Here is a 26,695-nt window from a genome sequence, read left to right on the forward strand (position 1 = left end):
AGTTCCTCATGCATTTTTCAGCTAAAATGGATTGAATGCTCACTGTACGGTAGGGGTGATACACTGACTGCATGCTTGGAGTAAATGGCACCATCTCCCCTGGCGCCATCTCGCCCCCTTTTCTCATTTAATCTCATCTCCATTTAACAGTTGAAGAAACTGAGTCATCACAGAGAGGTCAGGCCTCTTGGTCAAAGTCGCACAGTTGTTAAGTGGCAGCACCAGGACAGGGGCTCAGATATCCCCCAGCAAAACAGGGCTCTTTACCACCTCAAATCCCTACCGGGTTGGGTTCTATGGTGCCTGTGGTCTGTTCCAGCCTGAGGCCAGTGGGAGCAGTCAGGTTCCAACAGCTGGGAACTGAGGACTCAGGAGGCATCTAGAACCAGCCTGGGGACACTGAGAGAACCCACTTGAACAGCTACCCTGAAGCAGAGTAGAAAACCAGAATATGCCACCCCAAAACATGCCACTTTGGTATAAGGGTTATTTTGAGCTAGAGGCAAATGAGAATCAACGGATGCAGAAGGAAGGCTTCTGGGAGCTTCCTTCACCCCACTCCACCGAGTTACTCTCACTGCTTTTTTCTTGTTAATCTGTCTTTTTTCAGGCTAATTTGCAGGGTCCCTAACACAAGCCTTTGGAATCCACACTGGGCGTGGCCTTCACCAACTGTATGGGACCTCTAGGGGTGGCCTCAGGTGGCCACAGCCCGCCCCCCGCCCCTCCCCGGCCTCCTGTAGCCGGGGTTCCCTGTGGCCTCCACACTTCACCAGCTTCCCTTCCCCAAAACCAAAGGCAGTTCAATGATCAGGAGCATGGAATCCAGCTCCGGGGTGGGCCAGTTCTGGTGTACTAACCCTAACCGTGGGGAACTGTTTTAAGTAAGCCCTCTATGCCTCAGTATCCTCATCTGAAAAATGGGATTTACTGTGGAGGATTGAAAGAGATAATGTAATATAGACCACTTAGCACAAACAGCAAGTGCTTAATAAACGTGAGTTTTTGCATAACCAAAGCGACTGAAAGCGAACCATCTCAGGGACCACCACGAGGAAAGCAAAGGGGGCATTTTTACACAATTACCTATCAGGACCAACCTTGAACCTGATCTGAGCTTCAGCTTTTTGTTACACTGGAAGAACAGAGGAAGCCTGTTTCTAAATTTGCGTTTTGCTAGCTCTGAATAGACTGAGAATGCAAAATGAGATACTGAAGCCAAGAATTCCCCAGGAAATGGTTTTCAAATTATCATTCAGTCAGTGTCAAGTTCTCCATGGGGCTGAGTTTCTGCTCTACCCATGAAAATACCACTTTTAAAAAGATTAATTAAGGGGTGATTCCTAGTTCAGGTAACAAGTAGGCTCTTCAGGTAAGACAGTGCTTCTCTAATATTGGCAGCATCAGAAATATGTGGGACCAGGACTTCCCTGGTGGCTCAATGGATAAGACTCCGTGCTCCCAATGCAGGGGGCCCGGGTTCGATCCCTGGTCAGGGAACGAGATCCCACATGCGTGCCGCAACTAAGAAGTTCGGATGCCACAACTAAGGAGCCCACGTGCTGCAACTAAGGAGCCCACAGGCTGCAACTAAGACCTGGCACAACCAAAATAAATAAATAAATATTAAAGAAAAAAAAAGAAATACGTGGGACCTTGTTGGGAGTTCAGATTCTGGAGATTCTGACCCTGTGAGTCTGGTTTGGGCCTGAGATCGTTGCTACCTGTCTGTGGACCACCCTTGGGGTAGCCAGGCTTTATCAAAGTTTTCCAGCCTGTTTTAATAATTCCCTTTCAAAGAATCCACTTAAGTAGAGGTTTGTTGTACAAAGCAAGATATCTGCATAGTGACTATTTTCCCCTGGAATGTTTATGCTCTTTGGGTTGTGACTTATTTTCAGAATTTAAAAGTAGTCTTTGTGTAAAAACAGACTCAGATACAGGGAACAAACCGTTAGTGCCAGAAGGGAGGAGGATGGGGGATGGGCGAAATAGGTGTAGGGAATTAGGAGGTAACAAACCTACAGTTATATAAAAAGATAAGTCATGGGGATATAATATATCACATAAGGTATATGGCTAATAATATTGTAATAACTCTGTATGGGGACAGATGGTTACTAGACTTATCGTGGTGATCATTTCACAATGTATGCAAACGCCAAACCACTATGTAGAACACTTGAAGCTTACATAATATTGTACATCGACTTGATTTCAATTAAAAAAAAAGATAAAAAAATAAAAGTGGTCTTTGTGGATTTCATTTCATGAGAATAGAATAGAATAATTACACAAAAAATGAGATTGCTGGGAGCATCCCCAGTTCCGTGTCTGTTCAGTCCCAGGGAATCTCTCCATGAGGAAGCAGTGGAAATGGGAAATGAAGTGGGGTCTGGGCTGAAATCAAAGGAAGCGGAAGTAGATCCACACACCCTTCCCCAAAGTCGGCGTGCTCACAGAAAGGCCGAAGCTACTGAACATCTTCAAAGCAAAGCACCGACTTTGCCTAAGACCTTCGGGAGCCCCAGTGCACCAGGGCCCAGGTGAGGAGCAGGTGGGGCCCCTGGCTGGCACCTGAGAACAGGCAGGGCCACGCTGCTTCTCCTGGGGTCAGGAGTGCCCGGGACACTGCTGGGCATCTCATGAGCACACAGGGGTGCCAGGACACGCTTTGGTCCACCTGGCCGTCAGTTGGGTGTGAAGGTATAAGGTTCTGTTTGCCTGGCATGCAGCCAGCACTCAATAAGTGTTCATCGACTAAATAAATAGTACACGTCACCTGTGGCCACTTTTTAAGGGTGGTGGGGAAGACAGGGTTAACAACTCTGGCACCCTTTCTGGCCGCCTTGGCTCCTTCTTTCCCCTGCCCACTCCCAAGACCCCATGGATGAGTTTGCGGGAAGTGCCCTCCCCCCAACCCCCGGCTGGGGGAGCTAAGGGGCCCTCACTCACCGGGGTCAGCTTTCCGGATTTCACTGTACACCGTCTCCGTGCCCTTTGTTCCCAGATCTGGAAAGGGACCAAGCACAGGTCAACAACTGCCTCTGGGCACCAGGTCAGCTCACTGCTGAAGCAGGAAAATGTCGGAGGCTCCCAGGCAAGGCTGTACCCCACTACCCACCCCACGAGTGCCCATCTCCAGGAGCCCCTGGAATCCCTGTCACTACTGAGCCCGGGCCATTTCCCGGCTTTAGAAGATCATGGTCCCTCCAGCATCACTCTCAGCCTGGAAGTATGAGGCCAACAGGCCACTGTGGGACCCCTGGACCTATAGGGGGCGCAGGTAGAGGTACCCCCAGCACAGACCTGTAGCCTCCAGCTCGGTGGCCCCATCCCTCTTCCTCTGCCACTGTGTCCCTCTATCCAGCTGCTCTGCCAGCCCCTCTCAGGAGGCTGGGTTAGGGTCTCCCAATTACCCAAGGTCAGGGTTAGAGCCTGGGTATCATCTGTGACTCTAAGGATAAGCTGGGACCCAGTTACAACTCTAGACAACTGGGCTGGTTGATTTCAAATGTCAGCAAGCCGGGCCTCACTGCAGATTGATTGAATTGGTCCAGGGTGGGCCCTGGTGTTGGTGTTTTTAAGAGCTTCCCAGGGGATTTTAATATGCAGACAGGGTTCAGATCCTCTGGTCTGGACCCTTTCTGAACAGCAGACAAGATGACCCACTTAGGGTGTGGATTACACCCAGAGGAGACTCAGTGGTTTGAGAGACAAAGAGCCCCTGTACAGCCATCTGTTTAAGCTGACGTACACACACAGGTTATGTATACACACACGTACACACACTCATGGTGCATCTACATGCACTTACACACACAGACCCTCAGGGGATGCAGCCCGCCACTTCCCTCTCACGTGCACAAAGGACCAGGAAGCCTTATTGTAGAAAGGTGCCTGATGCCGTGTGGCCAGCATTCTCTCTCTATAAATCGGGAAACGGAACCCTAGACTGGGTGATGCTTCCTGCCGCCACGGTCAGTGCCACGTGGATGTCATTTTCCTCAGTGGCAGATGGCCAGGGCACGTACACGGATTCTAACTACACCAAGATACCCTCGACTCACCAGGCTCCCCTCTCTCACGCCCTGGTCCTGCACACACTCCTCCACTGTCTGCACGGCCCTTTTGCTTTGCCCCGTTCCTCCTCATCCTCCAAGCCCCAGGACAAGCTTCGCTCCTGCACTGGGGTGCACATACCCTCACACACCTACACACTCCCTGACACACTCCCCCCTTCCCTGTGCCCTGGGCAGTTACGTGGGCGCCCACGGCACACTGACACGACTCGCCCCCACAAGCGTCTCCCCTGGCGGGCCCCACGCCCTCTAGGGCGGCGCCCGGGTCTTGTGCTCCTCTCGATCCCAGACTTTGCACAGCTGCCTGGGGCACCTGTAAAGCTTGATGGGACAGTGAAGACAACAGTCAACGTCCCTGTGGGTGTCTCTGTCTCAGACTCCCAACCTTCAGGAGGCTCTTGGCATGATCAGTCTGATCCCTGAGGTTTTAGGTCTTAGGATTAAAATCACGGTCATTCGTCACACACTAAGTGGTCATGGTTCTTATGTCATGATCTAAATGGCAGGAGAAAGCTTGGGTGGCAGTTCAGATAGACAGCTGTACTTGGGGCACTTGGGGTGCCAGGACCTTGCAGAAGGCATCGTAGCGACTCCCCCCAGGGCACCGAATAGCAGTTGGTACTCAGCAGAGTGGCTGAGATGCCAGGCACCCCCTGCTGGGACACCTGCCTTTCTCTAAGAGGACAGCAGAGATGCCCTCACCACTCTCCACTCTCCATGGCACCAGATCTGAAGGTGTAGAGGGAAGCTCTAGCAACTCCCCTATCTACTGGGGGTTCTACCGCATCACTAAGGGACTCTTTGCTCAATGTCAGGCATGGGCAAGTCACTCGTTCAACATGGTCCTAACACCTATTGTGTGCTGGGCACTGTGGAAGAGGAAAAGGTGACCGGGGACCTGGTTCCAGATTTCCGGGCCCTGGGGCAGATGGTATGCAAACAATGCTGTGACAAACGCTCTAGGACACTGCATACCAGGAGCACTGGGGGCCCTGCCAGCTCATCCTCCTTCACAGTGGGAGCTGGGGGCATTGGGAGGGAATGGAGGGGAGGGAATGGAGGGGAGGGACTGCGCGGCCAAGCCTGGGGCCCTGGACACCCTTGGGAACTCCACCGCCCCCAGGCACATAAGGGGTGGCGGGTAGACCTCTGGTCACCTTGGGGACGCTCTGACACCCTCTGGACCCAAGGAGCTGCACTCAACTCCCTTTCACCTCATAACTCTGTGTATCAGCCAGGGCAGCAGGATGGTTTCACTTCTTGGTTGAGTTGCCAGATTTGCAGCTGGCCCAGCAGTTTCCCCCACTGCCCTCCTGGCTCCGCCCGGCCAGGGGGACGGGGTTTGCAGCTCACTGAGAGTGCCCCTCCTCCCGCTGCTACGAGGCAGCAGCTGCCTGCTAATGACTAAACCAGGCCAGCAGGCTGTTTGTCTCTGCTGTCAGGGATGTTTCCGGATGGGCTTTGTTTTGGCTTCTGTTTTTCTCTGTTAACAGAGAAAGAGATGGCTTCAACGTCATGGGGTTTTCCCAGCAATTAGTCTCAGAGCAAACATGCAGCAGACCAGGATTTAACGAGTTCCTTCCCACCCCTCCTCCACCTCCAAGTGACCACTTGGTCAGCTGCCAGCCACAGTTAGAGCTGGACATGGTCCCCACTCCTTCCTCCATCCCATCTGTAGAGGAGGGAGGCCTTGAGGACAGGGAACTGGGTTGGCCAAGACCAGGTCAAGTTGACTCACCACTGGCCTTGAACCCACAAAGTCTGGCCCTCACCTAGTAATGCCCCACTCCCCACCCATGAGAAAACAGGGGGACGGCATCCTGGGCCAGGCCACTCTCCCCCACTGTCCCTCAGCTGCCAAGAAGGCTGGGTCCAGAAAACAACTTGAATCCTCTAGAAACTCTCCATTTCCATCCGAGTGACTTTCAGTCCAGCTCTGCCGAGGCCCCTGCAGCCCACTCAGCGCCTTTGTGCAGACTGGGGAAAGGTGACCCGGCTGGTTACAACCCTGCAGGTACAGAGCTTGGCAAAGGAAAGCACCCCTGCTTCGCCCGGTCCCAGGGGTTCCCTTTTCCCTTCAACCGCTCCCCACCTTCAAGCAAGAAAAAGAAAACCAGACGCTGCTAACGTGGAAACATCCCCAAAGGAATGGAAAACGGATGCTTTTCCAAGGACAAAACCTTGCTTCCTTCTTCCTGCTTCAGTTTCCTTCAATCCAAAGCGTTCCAGGCCTCACATACAGCCCTCATAACTCCACCTTGCCCGGGCCCAGCCGGCAGCAGGGTAAGGGTGGGGCCCGGCCCTCTGGGACAGGTATCAGAATCGAGAGGCCAGAACCCAGGGCAATCGCTCTCTGCTTGAGCACAGTGGGGCATGGAGGGCAGTGGGGTTTCCCACACACATTCAGCCCTGCCCTCTTGCTGTGGTTCCCCTTTCCTTCCAAGTCTGAAGCCCCCTTAGGAGGAAGTAAGCTGTTACCTGTGGGACGGCACCCACGATGCATGGTGATGGAGGGGCTCAGGCTGGACCAGGGAAGGCCGGCGAGGAGAGCCCTGAAGTCCCATCGGCCAGAGCCCACCCACACTTGGTTCTGAGCACCAAGACCCCTGCGCTGTCTCCTCCTGGGCTCTCAAATTTAACCCAACCGAACCAGGCTCCCCATGAGCCTGTGCCTCCCAATCGCAGGCATCACAACCATCCATGTGGTTGTTTGGTCAAGAAACATGTAGTCATTCTGTCTCTCCCATCCTGGCCACGAATTTTTCATCCAGTACTGCGGTCTGTCTGTAACATCTATCCAGAATCTATCCACTGCCAGCACTTTGGCTCCATCCTCATCCCCTCTTGCCCGGTTTCCACTTTTGTTCCCTTTAATCCGTCCTCCACACCAGCCACAAGGATCGTTTTTAAAAGAAGGAAGTTGGAACTTGTCACTTTGCTGCTTAAAGGCTTCCAAAGGCCTCCAGTCCACTGAGACTAGAACAAAAAGAGAACCCCAGTGGCCCTGCAGTCCCTGGGCCCCACCTGGTCCTCCCAGCTTCATCTGCCTCCACTCCCTCTCGCCCTCTCTGCAGACATTTAAGGACCAGAAAGAGTCATTTAAGGATCCTTTAAGGTCTCCTTTCAGGTCTTTAAATGAGCCAAGCTCTAGGCCACCACCCACTGTCCTGCCACCCCTCACACAGGCCTTCTGGGACCACCCAGCCAGAAAAGGCATCATCTTTCAGGCCTTCCACCACACCCCACTCTTCCTGCAAACTCTGACTCTAACCTGATACTACCTGCTCATCGGTTCCTTGTTTTCCTGACTCCCTCAGGGGTTACACCTCCACGAGAAGGGGACCACACATGTACCTTTGCTGCTTGCACCGGGGCTGGTCCATCATGGGCCCATAATTTGCTAACCCAACAAGCAAATCACTTTACCATGAAGTAAAGAGAAAGAGAACTTCAGGCCGGCCGTGGCCCCCACCCCTGCCCCGTCCAGTCTAGACTTGCAACTGGGACGCCCTGTGTAGTGGTGCAGATCAGGCAGTACCAACTGCAGGGGCCATGCTGACTGCAGACTATGGGCATGGTGGCCCTGTTGTGCAGCACCCAGCCCCAGGGGCTACAGAGGACGGCCCTGCCTGGAAGGTTCCACGGACACATCTGCGGACATGGTACCTAGAACCGTGCTAAGCAAGGGAAGAAGGAAGGAACCCCAAACTCCTTCCAGATCATGGAGCAAGAGGTGACAAGAGAACGCCATCACCACGTGGCTCTGGCTGAGGCTACACAGGCATGGTCTGCAAAGCAGCCCCGGGCCTGCAAGGCTGAGTGGACGCGGCTTGGCCTCAGCCTCAGCAGGAAGGGGGATGCACAGCAACAGCCCTAACGAGCTTCCCAGCAGGGCAGGAAGGCTCGGGTGGCTGCTTCCTTTGTGTGGCAGCCTCTGGGGGAACTAAGGAGGTTTAGGAGGATGTGCCTGTTTTTTTTTGTGGTGCCCGAAGCAGCTGAGATTGACGTTCTAGTGCTTGCTGTGGACTGACCCACCCTGAGTCAGTCTCCCCAGTGCAGGACCAGGGCTAGGGGCCTTCTCCAGGGCAGTGTGCCCAAGAGAACCACACAATAAAAACAAAGCCTGAAGCATAATGATGGTGCCACTGTTTACATGCAGAGGGAGTCTGTGCTTTCAAAAGCCTTTACCCAATTGTCCCTTTAAATAGCCAAGCCCTTTCATCCCCTTGCACATTTCATTTATACAAGCTCAGTCTGCAAGCAACTTTTTAAGGAAGGTGCTAGATTGGGGCAAGGGGGCTACCTCTGGAAGGATGCCCAAACACCCAGGAGTGAGGCTGCCTGCTAAAAGTCTCTCAACAGACCCATTTCTTAGCACTTAGTAACTGCTCAATAAAACGCAGCCATCATTACTGGTATAATAAATAATAATTAATGAAATTTTACACCTCCAAACCTGGGTGGGTGTCACTGCTCCTGCCTTGGGCATGTCCAGCCCGTCTGTCTGCTGACCACCTCCCTTCTGAGTGATGAGGGTGACTAGATTCTTGTCCAGGGGCCACAGCACAGCCCACCGTGGCATCTACACCCAAGCAGACAGTAAAACATGGGGAATCCCTTGAGTGATGGTGTTACCTCTGTGAGGCTCAGGGGCGGTCACTTCCACTTCAGTGTACTCCACGTCCAAGGTCAGAGGCTCTGCTCGAAAGAACCACAGCAGCCTGCGATTAGACAGAGTCTCCTTGGGGGGTCTCAGACCACAGTAGAGATTTCTATTCAAGTGATCGAAGAAGTCTGTATTTTAACAGGGAAGCTGGATGCAGGCTTAACTCCATTCTAAGTGGGCGAGAAAACTCAGGCTGGGAGAGGTAATGAGGAGGCCTGCACTCCCGGGATGTGGAAGGACCCTCCGGCTCAGGTCCCGTTGTTACCACAGTGTGAGGACTTGTAAAGTTCATTAGATACAGAAAACAGCCGGCATCGGCCACAGCAGTTAACTGTAGAAGACTTCTCCATGGCCACAGGCACGGAACGCTTTCTCCAAGATGGAAAGGATCTCAGGAAATGGGGAACAGGGTCCCCAGCCTCAAACTGCTTTGAGAGTATGAGGCATACACATAGGAAATCAAGTTACACCCAGAATGGAACTTCCTGATTCAGAATGGGCTACGAAATAAGTCAGGAGGATCTCCCTTCTCTTGGATAGTAGAGGCACAGGTGTTTTTTAATACAGCATTACTGCAAATCATCGTGTTGTACACTTTAAACTTACACAATGTTATATGTCAAGTATATCTCAATAAAGCTGGCAAAGAAAGTGTTAAGAGGCTGGGGTGGGAAGAGGTGCGCAGGGTACTTTAAAGGTAGTGGAAACGTTCTTTTTTAAAGGACGATGAGTATGCAGTTATTTATTGAATTGCCATTGTTTATATTTTATACATAACTTATAAATATTACTTTGTATCTACTAAATGTTTAATAAAAATGAAAAATACATGAGAAAAAACAAAAAAATGAAAAATACACTATAAAAAATAAAATAAAATAGCACTGCTGCTTATCTTTAAGACAAGTAACAAGAGACACTAGACAGCATCTTTGGAGAAAGCAATAGCCATCTCCATTTAAGAGAGATGAGGAAATATCCACAGGTCTTCACAGCTTTTGTTCTTTTCCTAGGGGTCTTTTATATAAAAGCAAAGGTTTCTAATTTTTAAAAAGTTAGACAGATAATTACCTTTATTTTCATTTAATGGCTTCATTGCATGGTTTCCAACATCTTCATTGTAACCTAGTTGAAAAATAACAGGATGAGTGACAGTGGAATTCCTAGTTTTCTATATAAATTTTAGAAAACTCAGTGTCACTAACAAAAGGAGTCAAGCCCAAATTCTTCAGTGTAGTTGGCAACCAGCAGTGTAGCTGGGGTCCGAATACCCTCCTGTTGGCCCTGGGCCCCATCCAACCCACTGCCTGGTCTCTTTCTAAAACCGGTATGATGCCCACCATCGCATGGGAGGGACATGGCTATTTATGAGTTGTTCAAAATTCAGAATTGTTCACTAGAAGCAAGCTCAGAAGAAATTAAGCTTAATTCTAGAAGGGGTGAGCCAGTGACCACAAACATGAAGGATACTAGTGGACCAGTATCATTCAGCTGGAGAATTGGATCCATGAGAACATGGTTTAAAGATATTGCAATATCTCCAGGCTGCCACCTGGGCAGGAGCAAAAATTTTTTGATCTTTTTTATCAAGATGTTCTTTATTAAAAAGAATTCTTTCAAGTGTTACAAACACTACTCCTGAAGAACACATGGTTTTCCATTCCATTCCATTATGTATTTACAAATTACTATTGTGATTACTAACATACATTTATAAACTGAAATAATCCATGCAGAGAAAATATAATAAGAATTGGAGTATTTCCTGCACTTTGGAAATTTGGGAGGAAATTCTATTTTAATATAAGTCTTTATCAGCATTTAATTAAGAATATCATATCTTTGTTCTTATGTACAAATACAAATTACCAACAGAACCCACTTTATACCACAAAGAGGTATTTTCTCTATAGCACTGGATTACTTTTTGCTAAATATTCACCAAACTTTTCCGAATGTAGTTTCTTCAATGACATATTTGCTCTTTTCTCTTTATTGGCATATTACTCTTATTACGACATATGTTTTATTTTACTTTTTAAAAAGTTTATGATTCAGTACTATAGGAATTGCTCATTTCTCAAAAGATTTCTCAGGAATGCCCTGTAAAAGGTGTATTCTAAAAAGTTTTTATTTTGTGCGACGATGTTACAGAATTAGAAAAGAACATCAGGGGACTTCCCTGGTGGTGCAGTGGTTAAGAACCTGCCTGCAAATGCAGAGGACACAGGTTCGAGCCCTGGTCCGGGAAGATCCCACATGTTGTGGAGCAACTAAGCCTGTGCACCACAACTGCTGAGACTGTGTTCAAGAGGCTACAAGTCACAACTACTGAGCCTGCATGCCACAACTACTGAAGCCCGTGTGCCTAGAGCCCATGCTCCGCAACAAGAGAAGCCACCATAGTGAGAAGCCCGCGCACTGCAACGAAGAGTAGCCCCCGCTCGCCACAACTAGAGAAAGCCCGTGCACAGTAACAAAGACCCAATGCAGACAAAAATAAATAATAAATAAATAAATTTTTTAAAAAAAGAAAAGAACATCAGTGTTTAATTCCCAAAACTGTCTGGGACAGAATTTTTGTGTGATTTAATCATGGCCCCCTCTGGGAAACAGACAACACCCCTGCTAAAAGGTGTGAACAATTTTCTCACAGACCTAATGGGATTAAGAACACCTGGGATTGGCTCCCCACCCTATTGATCTGACTCTCAAGCTGTGATAAACCTCACAACCAGGTATTCCATTATTGTACCACTCTTTTTTTTTTTTTTTAATGCCTCTATCAACAGTGAGATCTTTAAATTGGTTTCCCACTGGGGCAAGTTTGAAATGAGACTGCCTTGTGTTTGCAATAAATAATTCCACCTGAGAAGATGTTTTACCAATGCCTTCATTTTTTTTTTTTTTTTTGCAGTACGCAGGCTTCTCACTGTTGTGGCCTCTCCCATTGCGGAGCACAGGCTCCGGACGCGCAGACTCAGCGGCCATGGCTCACGGGCCCAGCCGCTCCGTGGCATGTGGGATCTTCCCAGACCGGGGCACGAACCTGTGTCCCCTGCATTGGCAGGCGGACTCTCAACCACTGCGCCACCAGGGAAGCCCCCAATGCCTTCATTTGATAGCTGGTCTCTCTCTTACAAATGAAGAATGATTTCACTTGCACAGCGTCCAGTGTGTGAAGAGAACCCACGCGGGTGTCCACAGCATTACAATTATTCTCCACCTTTCATTCCTTGGGATATTTAGAAGGTGGTGAAATTAGAGCATAATGTTCTGCCTTTCTTCTTACGCTTTTGTTTTGCTTGTTAGCTCACCACCCAATGACTGATTAGATTAAGTGTCCCAGCTTGAAGCCAGAGTTTCCCTTCCAACCTCACCCCACCACCCATAGATTCTGCTTCTCAGAGGGACAGGAGAGTGTAGAGCAAGTTGGGAAAAACTCTTAACAACTGCACAAAACCATGACGGTACCATAATGTCTGTTGGCTTCAGTGTTGGGATCTGACAACGTCTTCTCATTGTTGGAGTTCAGAAGTGGCGCTGCTGGCCTTAAATCGAAATTTAAAAAGGAAAAAGAAATAACATTTTTTGGCTCTAACTCCAAACCAACAAAATAATCAAGGAAAGAGCATGAGAAAATCAGGAAGAGTTTTCTGAAGTGAGGAAAGTTTTACTCTCTCATTTGGAACTAATGCTTTCTTCAGCTCTATGATTATTTGACAAAAACCTTTTTGTGGTTGAAATAAGTGTCCGGGCCAAAGGGCGCACAAACATGAGGAGTCCTTTATGAGGTGAATCCCATGTCAGGAGGGGATTCCTCATCCTGTTTCTTTCAGGAACAGAATGATAGTTTCCATGCTTTGGGATTTTAGATCTCAAGAACAGTAAAAATAGTACAACCATTTTTAAGGCAACTCTATTTTGCCAAGTAAGTAAAAACATTTTAAATTCCATCTACCATTATAATTTCATAAGGAAAAGTGTAGATAGGACATGACCTCAGAATAAAGCCATTCCTTCCCATGAAGGACAGTTGGCAATCTTCCACTGAGACACAGACACACACACATACACACACACACACACCCCTACACCGCTCACACCCAAGGTCCTAATTTTTCTGAGTTTGCCAAGAACCACTGAAAACTTCCTAATGACAGGAATCCCTCCAGACAAGTCTATCCACACCCATAGGACAGCCACCTCTCTTCCAAGCGCACTGACCTGGACATCTCCACCGGCATCTGCTTGGCTTTGAAAGACAAAGAAAAGAACCAAAGTCAGTATAAAGAACCCACAACCATATCAGACAGGAACACTCATTTCAACCATATTTGACTTGTTTGAAGATTGAATACCCATAAAAAGAGAGAACAGAATGCCAAATATATTCGCACTTTTTTAAAAAGGAAAATAAACGAAGCAGGTCTTCTCTTGGTCTTATACCAAGAGATTTCACATCACGTTCCCTGAAATTTGACATTTCGACTGTTTTAGCCAGAAGCAACTTCCCGTCATGGAATGTGACGGAGAGGAAGACAACAGCACAGGAACCAGATGAGCCAGATAAACGGGCAACTATTTCTTTGCTTCAAGACCACTCCAAAAGTAAAGGCTTAATCAATCCCCGAGCTTTTAATTCCAAACTGGCCTGAGGCCAAGGCCAGACTCAGCCTTAGGACTGTTTTCCCAGGGGGGGCTGCCCCTTTCCTGCTTTAGGAAAAAACCCTCCTCATCCCATCTGTCTCCTCCCATCCCAGGCAGCAGCACCAACAGGGATAAGCAACCCGTCTTATCCCCCCAAAATTTTTGCAGACTTTACCGGTGCTGTGCCCTTTTGCTTGCATCTTGCTTAATTGACTCTGATTCCTGAGTGTCCATGAGTAATCCTGGCTTCCCTCCACACATGGCTAACCCCAAGCACAGGGTAGAAATCGTGGCACAACCAGAAGATTAACTGGGAGGCACTAACTGGGAGCGTGTGTGGGTGTCTCCACCCATGCCCAACTCTACCAACTGTAGGACTAGATGTTGCCAAATCCACACGAAGGGCTGCTTCTGACCACATGTAGATGCAACTTCCCCCCAAATTCATCTTTTCTGGGGAGCCCAACTAAGAAAGCAATTGCTTTCACTTTTGCCTAGCTAAATCCAGGGGTGGTAAAATCTCCACACCCACCAAAGCCAAAATCTTTGGTTATCAAGGTGACAGCCCAGGAGGAAAATGGCTGTCGTCAGGCACATGTCCTCGGCCCTCACTGGAGCAGAGCACTAGCCTCCCGTGAGGCTGAAACCCCTCACATCCATGACAGGTTTCCTGGCAGGGTAGCCTGTCAGAATGGAATGAAAGGACTGTGCTCACCCTTGGCTTTCTTCAGAAAATAGCATCTGGCCCCAAGTATCAAGGTGGTAATGAACACTCCGATGACAACCATTGCGATAAGTCCTTTCTTCCAGGGGGCAAGATAGACTGGAAGTGCAAAAAAATTTTAAATAGATAAGTTTTTCCTCTGCCAGCAAGAAATAATATCATCTCTAAGCAGCAAATAAGACTGATTTTTATATCCTTGTAACTGATGTCTTTCACTGAGCATCTACCTCTGAGGGACTCTGTGTTCATAGGAGGGGCAGAAATAGTTGTTTCTGCTATAAAACGAGTCAGTGATGGTCTGAAAGGACCATAGGATTGAAGGAGACTCTTCATAGGGTGTCTGTTCACCCTTCCTCGTTCTCCATAAATCACTCTCTGCCCACATAGGTGGGCTTCTCTAAAACCATGTCTGTTCTGCATGACCCACTCCTCTTGACCACAGGTGGTCCATGGGCGCACATTTGACCCAAGCTGGTGTCTCTCCACCGAGAATTTGTAATTAGGACTGTGTGAAATACTTCTAATTCCTTATAATAATCAATTCCTGTTTTATACTTAATTTGAGTGGATTTTTATTACCTGAAACCAAAGAGGCTGGCAAATGTGCTGGTCCCTTAACCCTCAGTAAAATGCACCAAACTCCCACCCACTTCCTCTGACAAGTGCTTTTCTAGCCTTGCCCTTGGAGCTCACACGACATTTTGCCGTTGAGACCTCGACTCACCTCTGACTGTCAGGGTGTTGCTTTGGAGGACATTTTTGGAGAGACTGGCTCTGTTGGAGGCCGTGCAGTAATACTGTCCCTCCTGCTCCTTGCTAGCCTTTGGCTTGTGCCAAATGGCATGGGTGTCATTCAAGGTGACTTGGTAGAAGGGTTTGCCCTCCTTTTCTTTGTAAAACTTGTATGTGATGGGACTAGATCCTTCATTCACAGAGCATCGAAGCACAATGGGCTTCCCAGACTCCACCTCCTCATTCAACAGGATAGAGAGCTTGACTTCATCCACTGGGGCTGGAAAGCAGGAAAGGGATTAGCACTGAGAAGAGAAGTGGGGAAGAGGAAGAACCTGACACGGCCACTGGTCAAGACCAGCTATCTGTGACTGTGACTCAGACTTGGACTTTGCCTTTTATTCAAGTCACTTGTGTTATCCCACGTTCTTCACAGTTCCTCCCCCGATTAGCCCAGAAGGGCAGCAATGGACACCTCCTGCCCTCACGTATTGATTAGACACAGGATGCTAGGGACACCTCCCTTCACTTACCACCTCAAGTATTACTGACCACTTAGCTCAACTATACGATTAACTTATGTGTTCTACTAGGGTCTGTTCTGGGTGAGTCTGTGTGTGAGACTGTGTGTAAGTGTGTAAGTGAGAGTGTGTGTGTGTGTGTCTGTATCTGTATGTGATTTCTCTCCCTCTGCTTACAAAGATGCATGGCACCTCCAGATCTTACGAGCAAATAACCTTGACGCACTGCCTTCTCGAGCTCTTGTCCTGTTTCTCTCCTCCTTTGAATGATCTAAACCAATTGCCTGCATGTCCTCATTTCCCACTTTCTTGTTAGCCTGGAAACCTGACTTCTATCCCTCTGCTTCTGAAACTGCTTTGTATCTCTGGTTTTGAAGAAACTCAAAGATGACCTGACCCCTGACTAACTCATCCCTGTGTTCCCTGCAGGTCCAATCCATGGTAGATGTTCTTTCCGTCTTCCCATCCTTGGCCTCCCTACAGCTCTCGCCTGTCACCCAGCCCTTCCTTTGGAACTCAGCTTTCCCTGGGCTTCTGTGAAGCCTCACACTCTGATTCTCTTACCTCCTCACCTGCCACTCCCTCTTTATTTACCATTTTTTCTTCCGTTTGCCCCTTAAATGTGGACTTTCTGCAAAACTCAGTCCTCAGTTTGCCGTCTCCATTCTCGTCTTTGGTGATTTCATCTACATTATAGCGTCTATTTGCGAATTTAACACATAAACTTATGGCATTTAATGCCTAGATATATAGCTCTAGTCCAGGTTACTCCCCTGAATTCCAAGTCTTGACTTTTACCTGCACATTTCCACTGAGAAGCCCTGCCAGCCTCTCATTCCCAGCAGATCCAAGAAGAACTCATCTTGCTCCTATAGACAGACCCTTTCACTCCATGTTCAACCATTAAGATTCTGATCCTAAACTGTCTTCCCAAGTATGTTCCTGCTAGTGTCAGAATGAACCGATCAGCAGACCGGCATCTGATTTATGAATCACCCTCGTGTGAGTGCAGGGCGTGGCCAAGACCATGGAGCTGCCGATCCAAAGAAAGGGGGCACCAGGCCTGGGATGGGATGGTGGGGGTCAAGCACAAGGACAGACTCCTGGAGGGTGCAGCCTGACCTGACAGCCTGTCTTCATGTGAAGCACAAGTGGGTGGTGGCGGGCCAGGCTCAAGAGCCAGACTGCCTGGCCTCAGTTCCCCACCCTACTGCCCATCAGCTGTTTATCTTAATCCCTGGTTGCCTCATCGTAAAATAAGGATGATATTAACATGGGGCTTACATGGCTATTGTAAGTATGAATGGGAATAATTTACTAACAGACTTCACATGGGGTTGTACATGTGGTCAGAGCTCAGTAAATATTAGCCACTAATACTGACTCACTTCAAACCAAGAGTTTCACATGGGCTTCTACGTTAGCTTCTTAAGGTACTGTAAGGTCTGAAGTCTCCACTCCTTCTGACTGATAGGACCAGCAGGTTAATCTTCCCAAGACTCCATTCTCAGCATGCCCTCCTTCTCTCTTCTGGTCCTTCTCTGCACACAGGACAAACCCCCAACTCCTAAGGCTGGCAGCTGATGCCCTTTACAGTTAGGCTCAGTTACTCTACCAGCTTATATCCAATGACTCTCCATTCCCAATCTTTCTTTCCAGGCATCTGACTTACCCACAGCCTTTAGAGCTGCTCCCTGGAGCCTTTTGATCACCTATTTGACTAGGCTGGGGACCATCTCTAGCCCTCTCTGCCCACCCACTGTTGAACCCTGGCTCCTGACCCAGCTCTTCCCACTCAAGCTAGATGATATCTTTCATGCCTTAAATTCCTATCACCATCATTGTAAGGAGAGTTCGTGTGACCATTAAACATGTGTTGCCTGGTAACATTTTTTTCTATATTTGTTTGCACTGTTATTCAAATATGTTAAATTGTTTCTTCACTATTTAATCAGGAGATCCTGTGTTTATATCATTGTTTATATCCTGTCATTATATCATTGAAAACAAAGAATATGTCTTCTTTTTCTGTATGCCCTACGGCATGAGAGGCTTAATATATATTGATGTTAATTTGAAAAGTATTGTTTCTCTTAGGCTATACATTAATAGTAGGAGGAATCAGGGAGTTCCCTGGTGGCCTAGTGGTTAGGGTTCCGGGCTTTCACTGCAGAGGGCATGGGTTCAATCCCTGGTCGGGGAACTGAGATCCCACAAGCTGCATGGCATGCCCCACCCCACCCCAAAAATAGTAGGAGAAACTACTGTCCAACTCAAGATGTCCACGTGGTACGTGTAGACAAGCAGTTATTAAACAAAAAGGAGGAGGATGAAGAGGAAGCCTTTTTAAGCTTTCTACAACAAGATGCAGAACGTCTCAGAGATGCAAGTAATGGGCACTCCTAAGGCCTCTGGAAAGGTACAAGACAGAGGCTTGAGGAAAACTATCCATCTCAGGACAATGGTATATTTCTCTTGAGTATGAGAGTCCTAGTGACTGTTAGCCTGAAGCTCTGACTGCTGTGGGTTCCACACACAACAGAATTTGCCCCACCGAGGGTCTATGGTAGAGAAGAGCTCTGGTCTACAATTCTCAGAGAAGACTGTCAGTTCATCTAAACATGAGCAAATGCTAAGGGAGCCCCAAAGCACAACTTCTGTGCCTCCTCAACTTGGGACACTTTACGCTTATGATTTCAGCAGTTCACTTGAAAGGTTCTGGAAAAGGATGACACTGGCCACACTGATAACCCCCAGATATTTTCTGGCTCCATTTACTTGGGCCTTGGTCTGCTTTGCCACACGTCACGTTCATGGACTTTGCACAAGTACCACCCACTTCTCTTGTCCACCCCAAACCTTTGAAAATGTGAACTAAAGCCCCAGTCCCACATGGATTCTTCTTCCCACATGACTTACCTATCACCTTGACCTGCAGAAGTTCGCTGACCAGTTTGGTATGGGAATGGCAATTATCCGCGATGCAATGGTATTCTACATCTTTCGTTGGGTTATCTTTGAATATTGCGGGCTCATTGGAGCCCATGCTCTGACTCGCCAAAGTCTTACTTGCTTTTGAAAGCTGATAAAAAATGGGTGAGGTTCCGTTTATGGATTGACAGCTGACTTCTATGGTCTGTCCTTTTATCACCTCAGACCTGGAGTCATGAAAAATACTGGGCTTGGAAAGCATTTCTAGAACGACAGAGAGAGAGAAACAATCTGAAGCAAAACATCCAGCCTAAGGGATTCCGTCTCCAAACTCTGGGCTTGGCTTTCTCTGTCATTACTCGAATTTAAAATGCCTGCCTGCCTTATCTACCTTTGGAGGACTGCTTTAAGATTCTTGAGGAGGGAGAGGGAAAGAGAGTAATATAAACAAAAAAGGACGGCACAAATTCAGGAAGAACATTACATCCCCCTAAATATATGCTTATATTTTCACATATCTTATGTGCACATACACACACGTCATATCTCTTTTTTGTATTGAGAAAAGACACAAGAAAAATATTAAAAAATACAAGTACCCAAACAGAATATATTTTAAAACAAATTCTCATTGCCTCAGCCTCTCCTGATAGTAAATTTCATGCCTCAGAAACAAGAATTATACTAGGTTATTATTTAGAAATTAGCTTATTTATAAAGCTAATAAAATGAAACGACCTCCTCCCAAGAGCTACAACAACAAAAAGAATTACAATGGAACGACCCACATTCGTCTCTTACACTATTTCCTTGTGAGGTAGATGACTGCTAAAACCCTGCTTCGGTTGAGAATAAAATCTTGGCTGGATTTAAACTGAAGGCTAAACTGAAGGATCATGATGAGTAAGAACAGTGACGGTGACAGCTTGCCTGGTGTTCCACATCCATTTAGAACCCCGCTACTCAAAGTGTGGTCCAGGGCCCAGCAGCACGAGCATCCCCAGGGCACTGGTGAGAGATGCAAAACCTGGCCCCATCCTGACCTGCGCTGTGCCCGGTTTTGCATGCACATTCAAGTCTAAGAAGCCCGGCTCTGGGTGGTCCAAGTACCTACTTCTGCCCACTGGGAGTCCTAGCCCTTCGGGTGAGCCAGGATAGGGATCAAAAGCTGGAACTTAGATCTTAAAGTTTAGTGTCGACTAAGCAGTGTTTCCTCCCTGACCCTTTGGGTGGCTGCCTGTTCAAGCAGCAGAATCTTGCCGATTCAGAGGCCACACCATCAGCATAAAGCCACAACAAAGCCATGAATGTGACTTTTGCCAACGACATTTTCCTTGATGCCTCTCTCCTGTACTCTGAGCAGAAATACCCACTTGCTGCTGTTTGGTCTCTCGTTTCCACTCCTCTCTCCTTCCCCCGAGTTCTTACCCCGCCTCAGTCTGAACCGCCTTCAGAACACAGAGGGTGGCGCCTGGCAAAAAATTCCCTTTCTCCCATTCAGTCCCAAGACCCTTAGAGCCAGCGAGGACGTACTCACCACACACAGCTATCTGGACCGCGTTGCTACTCTTGACCACCTTGCCAATGCCCGCGACGCAGGTGTATGTCCCACTGTCCCACTCTGAGGCTATCTTAGTGAAATTTTGAGCCTGCGACACAACCACGCCTCCCTTCTGGATGGTGAAGTTGGCTGGAGGTGCCCCTGGGATGGAGCACCACAGGTTCAGGCCTTCCCCCTGATCCAGACGTGTGGCGGAAGATTCCAGCTTTGGCTTGGAAAACAGCTCTGAAAAAAAAACAGTGAGTGGGAATGGGGTGAGATGTTTCTGGGTACCGGCCCGAAAGCCCATTTATGGAGAGGCCTTCGGCCCAGCTGCTTTTGACAGAACCATTTCCCAACTTCCTGCACAAAGTTTTCCTTTGCTTCTCATGTACCTGACGATCACACAATTGAAGAGCCAGGGTTCATTCTTCACCTGGGATTCCAGGTGAAGAATGGCAGGTTTGCCTCCCTCATTAATCCAATTTATTTCACAGACATGGATTAGAAAAATTTTGCAACTTGTAATGCAGCAAGTAATGACTCAGACATTCACCCATTTATTCATCCACTCACTCGTTTCATTCCCCAAGTATTTATTTCAGGCCATCTCTGTGCTTGGCATAGGAGAGACAGCAATGAAAAAGAAACAGTCCTTGACTCCAAAGTTCTTAAGTCTAGCGGGTGATTCAGATAGTGTTTGCAGTAGAGCCCACAGAGGGGACACAGAACCTAGACTTGAAGAATCAGGAAAGAGCTCCTGGAGGAAGTTATCCAGGCAAAGATGGAAAGTATCACAGGCAGAGAGAATAGCATATGGAAGGCCTGGCAGGAGGTTCAAGCACCTCAAAGTTCAGGCAGGCTGGGACATAGTGGGAGTAGAAGAAAGAAGGCTTGTAGATCTTCAAGGAACTTGGGAACCACATAAAAAAGCGTGGGTTATGTCCTCAGGGCAGTGGGAACCATGGAGGGTCTGGGTCAGGGGAATGGCATCGGATGTGTGTTGCAGGGAGATCTTTGGGAGGAGAATGGTTGGGGTTGGAGGGGCCCAGACTGGAAGCAGGAGGCGATGTAGTCCAAGCTTGAAGCAGGGTCATGGCATGGGGTTGGGGACAAGTGGCAGCTTGGCCACCATCCCTCCAGCACTCCCCATGGAGAAGAATGAAGATGCCACCTGAAGCCTCCCAAGGTCAAACACTTTGTAAACTATAACATGCTATGCTACTGTAAGGAGTTATTAGTACCATAATGTAGGTTGGATGTCAACAGTAGTAAAGACTGAGGCTGTATTTCAAGAAGTCTTGCCATCTCCTAATTTAAGTATCCCCTGAACTATATCAATATTTTATAATTATGGTGAATGTCTTTATTTTCAGCAGCAGGGAAATTACTAATTAACTACTTAACCATTGTGGAGACTTGGATCCTTCGTGTAAGCAAATGTACAGTGACTTCATGGTTATGACCCTTGATGCAGAAAGAAGAAGGAGCCAGTAATGCTTGACACTATCTTCATATGAAGAAAGAGACTGAGACTCAAAGTTTCTCTTAGGAAACCTTCTTAGAGGTTTGAGAATGCAACTAGGAGTCAGGGACCAAATTCTACCTTTGGCTCTAAATTTATCTGCCATAGAGGTTTGGAAGTAAAAACCAACACTGTCATCGTCTTCACTGATATTCCACAGATGGAAATAGAACTCATTTCCATCATAATCAGTCCACGGTGTCTTCCTAGTTTCCTTGACAGGGAATAAAATAAAACCGCAAGTAAGGTGATATCCCAATAATTAATTCATTAAGGCACGTTCCATCTCTCTGTCCTTTCATACAATAAACATCGACTTACCTCTTTTCAGATCACCATCAAAAGCTCTAGGTTAGGAGTGCGGAAAAGGAACCGAAGAAACTGACCTCCTTAAGTGCCTTATGATCTCATTGGACAAACACCAAAAAATGTGAAAAAAATGACAGGAAGAATCCCACAGCAATGACTCTACATTTAAAAACACGTAAACAGGGGCTTCCCTGGTGGTGCAGTGGTTGAGAGTCCGCCTGCCGATGCAGGGGACATGGGTTCGTGCCCCGGTCCGGGAGGATCCCACATGCTGCGGAGCGGCTGGGCCCGTGAGCCATGGCTGCTGAGCCTGTGCTCCGCAGCGGGAGAGGCCACAACAGTGAGAGGCCCGCGTACCGCAAAAAAAAAACAAACAAAAAAAACACGTAAACAGGGACGTCCCTGGTGGTGCAGTGGTTAAGAATCCGCCTGCCAATGCAGGGGACACGGCTTTGAGGCCTGGTCCGGGAAGATTCCACATGCCACGGAGCAACGAAGCCCGTGCGCCACAACTACTGAGCCCGTGTGCCACAGCTACTGAAGCCCACGCACCTAGAGCCCACGCTCTGCAACAAGAGAAGCCACCACAATGAGAAGCTTGTGCACCGCAATGGAGAGTAGCCCCTGCTCTTCGCAACTAGAGAAAAGCCCGTGCACAGCAATGAAGACCCAATGCAGCCAAAAATAAACAATAAATAAATAAATTTATTAAAAAATAAAAACATGTAAACAAAAATGCAAAAAATATAAAACAGCTTGCTAGGGTGGGTGCACAGTGGTTTAGAATTAGGAATACGATGTTGTCAGGGAATGTCTGTTTGTAAAGGAGGTAACGTAAACAGACCAGCTGGACCATCATGGGGGTTAACAAGGATGGGTCTTTTGTTCACTCACTGAACAATTATTTACTGAGTTCCTACAATGTGCCAGGCTCTGTGCTAAGTATCAATGTTGTCAGATGAATTGAGCCACAGACCTGGTCCTTCAAGAGCTCACCCAGGGCGGTGGAGAAGGATGCTAAATCTTTATAGTGACAGTTGACATGAAGACAGGAGAAGAGTGTGATGGGGACTGAGGTGTGACCATGGGACTCTGCCTGGGGGAGCCTAGAGGGAGATTTGCGGCTTGGTCTTTAAGGACAACAGAGGTTTTCCAGTGGCCAAGGGGAAAGGATACTCCAGGCAGAGTGGGATGGGATGTTTGGAAGGGGGTGGAGTCAAGGTGAAGGTAATAATGATGTCGAATAGGTGCTTCTCCTACAGGTTGGCTGAAGGATGAATTGGAGCAGAGATGCTTGGGGAACCCCTGCAAGCATCCTGGTGTGAGGGCCAGAGTTAGGGTGTGATTGTGGAGACAAGATGAAAGGGCAGAGTTGAGAGTCCTGGCAGCACTTGGTGGCAGATTGGCTCTGAAAAGGTGGACAGTGAGGGGTGAAGGAAACCCACTTTCAAGCCAAAGACAAATTACTAATTCAATGATTTTTATGTTCACAAAATTATTGTGATTCTCCAACATCACTACATAGAGCCACTTACAGTGAGGCTTGATAGCAACAGAGGAGTGGAAAACCAGATGCGTAAGTGGGCCTGGAGCCATGTCCAAGGGCTTGCAGCACTTGAACGTGGGGGCGTTGCCTGCCAGCCCTGGCCTGGCTCCGGTAGCTCTACGTGGAACAGGACCACAGAGCACCAGGCTGAGGGGGCGGGAGAGGCAGGCCGAGTCTAACGCTCTGCTTTCTTGGGCCAGGGCGACTCATCTTCTGGTTGACTTGTGTCCCCGCATGACTTGGACTTCTGGATGTGGGGGATCAGCTACAACAATAGTATCTTATGGTCCAAAGATGCTTTACGTTTCCCTCAGGTAGGCTGGCCTGAGGGGTCGGGGTGCTGCTCTAACTGGTGAAATGGCCCATGTGTTTGTCACGTGGTCCCTGCAGCTCCCACAGCAGTACACCCATCCCTTTAACGTAGTTGTTCATTGCATTGCATTCTCATGATCTATTTATGCCTGTGAATTCTTCGAAGGCAAAGCTTGGCCTTAGGCAGTTCCCTATCCAAGAGCTGCCCAGCATGCAGAAGGTGCTCAATATATGTTGAACTGAATACTGTTCTCTAATGAGATAATTATATTTTATCAGTGAACAGTATGTGCCATCAAAACACTTGTCATTCTCAATAATAAACTAAATTGCTAGCAGGGTCCAACACGTGCCAATCACCTGGTTGGGTAGTTGGCAGCCTACCTATGATACTGGTGACTGTCACTGTGACTATACACTCTATGCTTGACACAGAGCAGGCTTTCAGTAAATGAGTGAACAAATGATGAATGAATGCACACTTTCACTTGGGAACCAAGAAGTGCCGACTCTCTCTGCCTCTGGAACACTGTTATCCAATGCTCATCTGTTCAGCCAACAAATAGGTATTGAATGCCTAGTATGTGCCAGGCACTGTTCTAGGTGTTAAGGATATAGCACTGGATAACATAGATAATGTCCCTGCCCCCATCAGCTTACATTCTAGTGCGTGAATACATACAGTACACGGGAAGAGGCAGAGTACTTTTTTTTTGGCCGCATGGCTTATGTGATCTTTGCTCCCCAACCAGGGATCAAACCTGGGCCCCAGCAGCGAAAGGGCCAAGTCCTAACCACTGGACCGTCAGGGAATTCCCAAAGTAGAGTACTTTTTGAAAAGTAAAGCCAGGAAAAGGAGGAAGGAGTCCAACGGAACTTTTAGGTACATGGGTTTGGAACTCTAACAGGCCTGGGGGTGACCCTTGCTCTAATTGTTGGGTGAGTGACCTAACCTCTCAGCTTCAGCTTCCACCTCCATAAAGCCAGGATCATAATTCTTACCTTATACTACAGTTGTGAGCTTGAAATGAAAATGTACGTAAACCAGGCATACAGTATTCAACAAAGAGGAATTGGGACTATTATTTTTGAGTTTAGTCATGCTTTCTCATTCCTGACCCTGTCATAGGACCGGCACATGGATACAGGGATCTAGCATAGTATTTGGCACAGAGGAAAGAAAAATGTGATGTAATAATAGAAATACCAGCTGACACTTCACTGAGCGCTTACTCTATATGCAGCCCTTTATGGCAGGGTGATGTCCTTCGGTCCTTGTAAGAGTCCTAGAGGGCTGTCATTATCCCCATCTCAGAGTTGTGGCAAGGAGAAGGTCAGTAACGCACCCAAGGTCACAGAGGTACTGAGTGGCCGGGTTGGGATCTGATGCCACAACCTGCACCCTCAACCACCACAGTGAGCGGCTTACTTGCTCTGTACTGACCTTTCCCCACCAGCACCATGGCCCTGCCTGAGCACATTCATTCAGACCAGCAGGAGCAGAAGGGTCAGCTCTCACTGTCCATCCTGGATTTCAGCACAGCAGCTTCTTGAGCCCGCCATATGCCGACACCCTCCAGCAGCAGCCCTACCTGTTATGTTGACCACGATGCTGCTGACCTTGGATATGCGGCTGGCTTCCACTTTGCACGTGTAGTTGCCGTTGTGCTCCACCGTGGCCATCACTGAGTACACGGCCTCGTTGCCGTGCCTGCTGTGTGCTACAATCGCCTTGTCCTTCTGGATTATGATTTCCGGAAACGACTGGGCCAGGTGCGTCACTTGAATGGTGCACTTGATGTGGAGATCATCCCCTTCTATGATCGTTCCCTTGGGGCTGATGTGGAACTTGGGATTAGAGAAGGATTCTACAAGAAGAGGACAAGCTTGTTGGATTCAGGTTCAAACCTGGGTGAGGGGGAAAGGCACTTCCTCCCCTTTTCTTTTCTTTTTCATATCAACAACAGTTTTTCCTTATTAATTAAAAAAATTCAACCTTTCCTCTCAAAAACCGTAGCCTAGGCTGCTTTGATGCTCCCACCCTTCTAGCTCATTCTTGCATCTTCAGCCTTCTTCTTAACTTCAGTTCTCTAACTTTCTTGAGCTTCCCAAAGGCCAAACCATCTTCCCTAGATCTCATCTAGAGAACTTTCTTCAAATGACCTCAGAAATAATCACAGCAGTGACAAACAGACTCTCCCCCTGCCCACCAAGGATTTCCTAGGTAATTATCACACCATTTCATGGACCTCTGGCATTTCAGCCTAGGTATTCCATCACTTTCCCAAGTGCAGCTTCGTGGAAATGCATATTTAAATAACCGTATGCCCCCCAAAAGTGATTTCTAATCTAGTCTACCTCTTTTGTAAAAATACTGGTTGTGACAGACTAAATTGATTTCATGACTCATGCAGTTTGAAAAACACTGCTTTAATAAAATATGGATATGGGTCAGATATCAGGGTGTTGGATCTTCAGGAGATGGTGAGAGAAATAGGGCCAGGCCTTTGCTCCCACCAAAAAAACAGCAGTGCGTAAGGGAGTATGTACACAGATTACAACTATGTAAAATGCAGATAAGAACATTAAAAAATGCCAAAAGTGAATTCAGAGTAATATAATACTTTAATATTCTTTTTTTTTTTACTGTAAAGTCATTTCAATTCACAATAAAAAGGTATAATTTTTAAAAAGTCTTTTCCTGAGTAAAAGTCAAAAAGAGAGAGCATCTAACTAACTCCAGATGCACCAGAGATCTAAATGCGGAAGAAAAAAAAAATTAAAGCACAGAAACAGTAAAAGAAAACATAGGTGCATTTTTTCTTTAATAATCTTGGAGTGTGGAGGAACTTTAGGTGTGAATCACAGAACTGGATACTGTAAGGAAAAAAGATGCATAGATTTTTTTTTTTTTTTTTTTTTGGCTGTGCCGTGCAGCTTGTAGGATCTTAATTTCCAGACCAGGGATTGAACCTGGGCCTATGGCAGTGAAAGTACTGAGTCCTAACCACTAGACAGCCAGGGAATTCCCAAAAGATGCATAAATTTAATTAACTAAAGATTAAAAGCTTCTTCATGGAAATAAAAAATAGGACACATGACAAACTGAGTAAAATATTTGCATAGTACCTGAGAAAGAGCACATTCCTTTAATTTA

The 26,695-nt window shown here is 47.5% G+C and overlaps 1 protein-coding gene across 3 annotated transcripts in view; it reads right to left on the reverse strand.

The window, feature by feature from the left end:
• PECAM1 (platelet and endothelial cell adhesion molecule 1) overlaps nt 1-26,695 on the reverse strand; it is a 68,964-nt gene that overhangs the window by 13,198 nt on the left and 29,071 nt on the right. For 2 of the 3 annotated variants that reach the window (XM_029212073.1, XM_029212074.1), the window contains 10 exons: nt 25,131-25,406; nt 19,844-20,092; nt 18,295-18,570; nt 14,847-15,134; nt 14,114-14,221; nt 12,976-13,003; nt 12,223-12,299; nt 9,820-9,873; nt 8,718-8,780; nt 2,956-3,012 (listed from right to left, as the gene is read on the reverse strand). In XM_029212073.1, coding sequence (XP_029067906.1) covers nt 2,956-3,012; nt 8,718-8,780; nt 9,820-9,873; nt 12,223-12,299; nt 12,976-13,003; nt 14,114-14,221; nt 14,847-15,134; nt 18,295-18,570; nt 19,844-20,092; nt 25,131-25,406 — 1,476 coding nt within the window. Of the gene's footprint in view, nt 1-2,338; nt 2,401-2,955; nt 3,013-8,717; nt 8,781-9,819; nt 9,874-12,222; nt 12,300-12,975; nt 13,004-14,113; nt 14,222-14,846; nt 15,135-18,294; nt 18,571-19,843; nt 20,093-25,130; nt 25,407-26,695 lie in introns of those variants that run through there. The other variant, XM_029212075.1, reaches the window with a different exon arrangement.

This window comes from Monodon monoceros, unplaced genomic scaffold (genome assembly GCF_005190385.1).
Source record: "Monodon monoceros isolate NGI ecotype Baffin Bay Population unplaced genomic scaffold, NGI_Narwhal_1 Super_Scaffold_9, whole genome shotgun sequence".
NCBI classification, from domain to species: Eukaryota; Metazoa; Chordata; class Mammalia; order Artiodactyla; family Monodontidae; genus Monodon; species Monodon monoceros.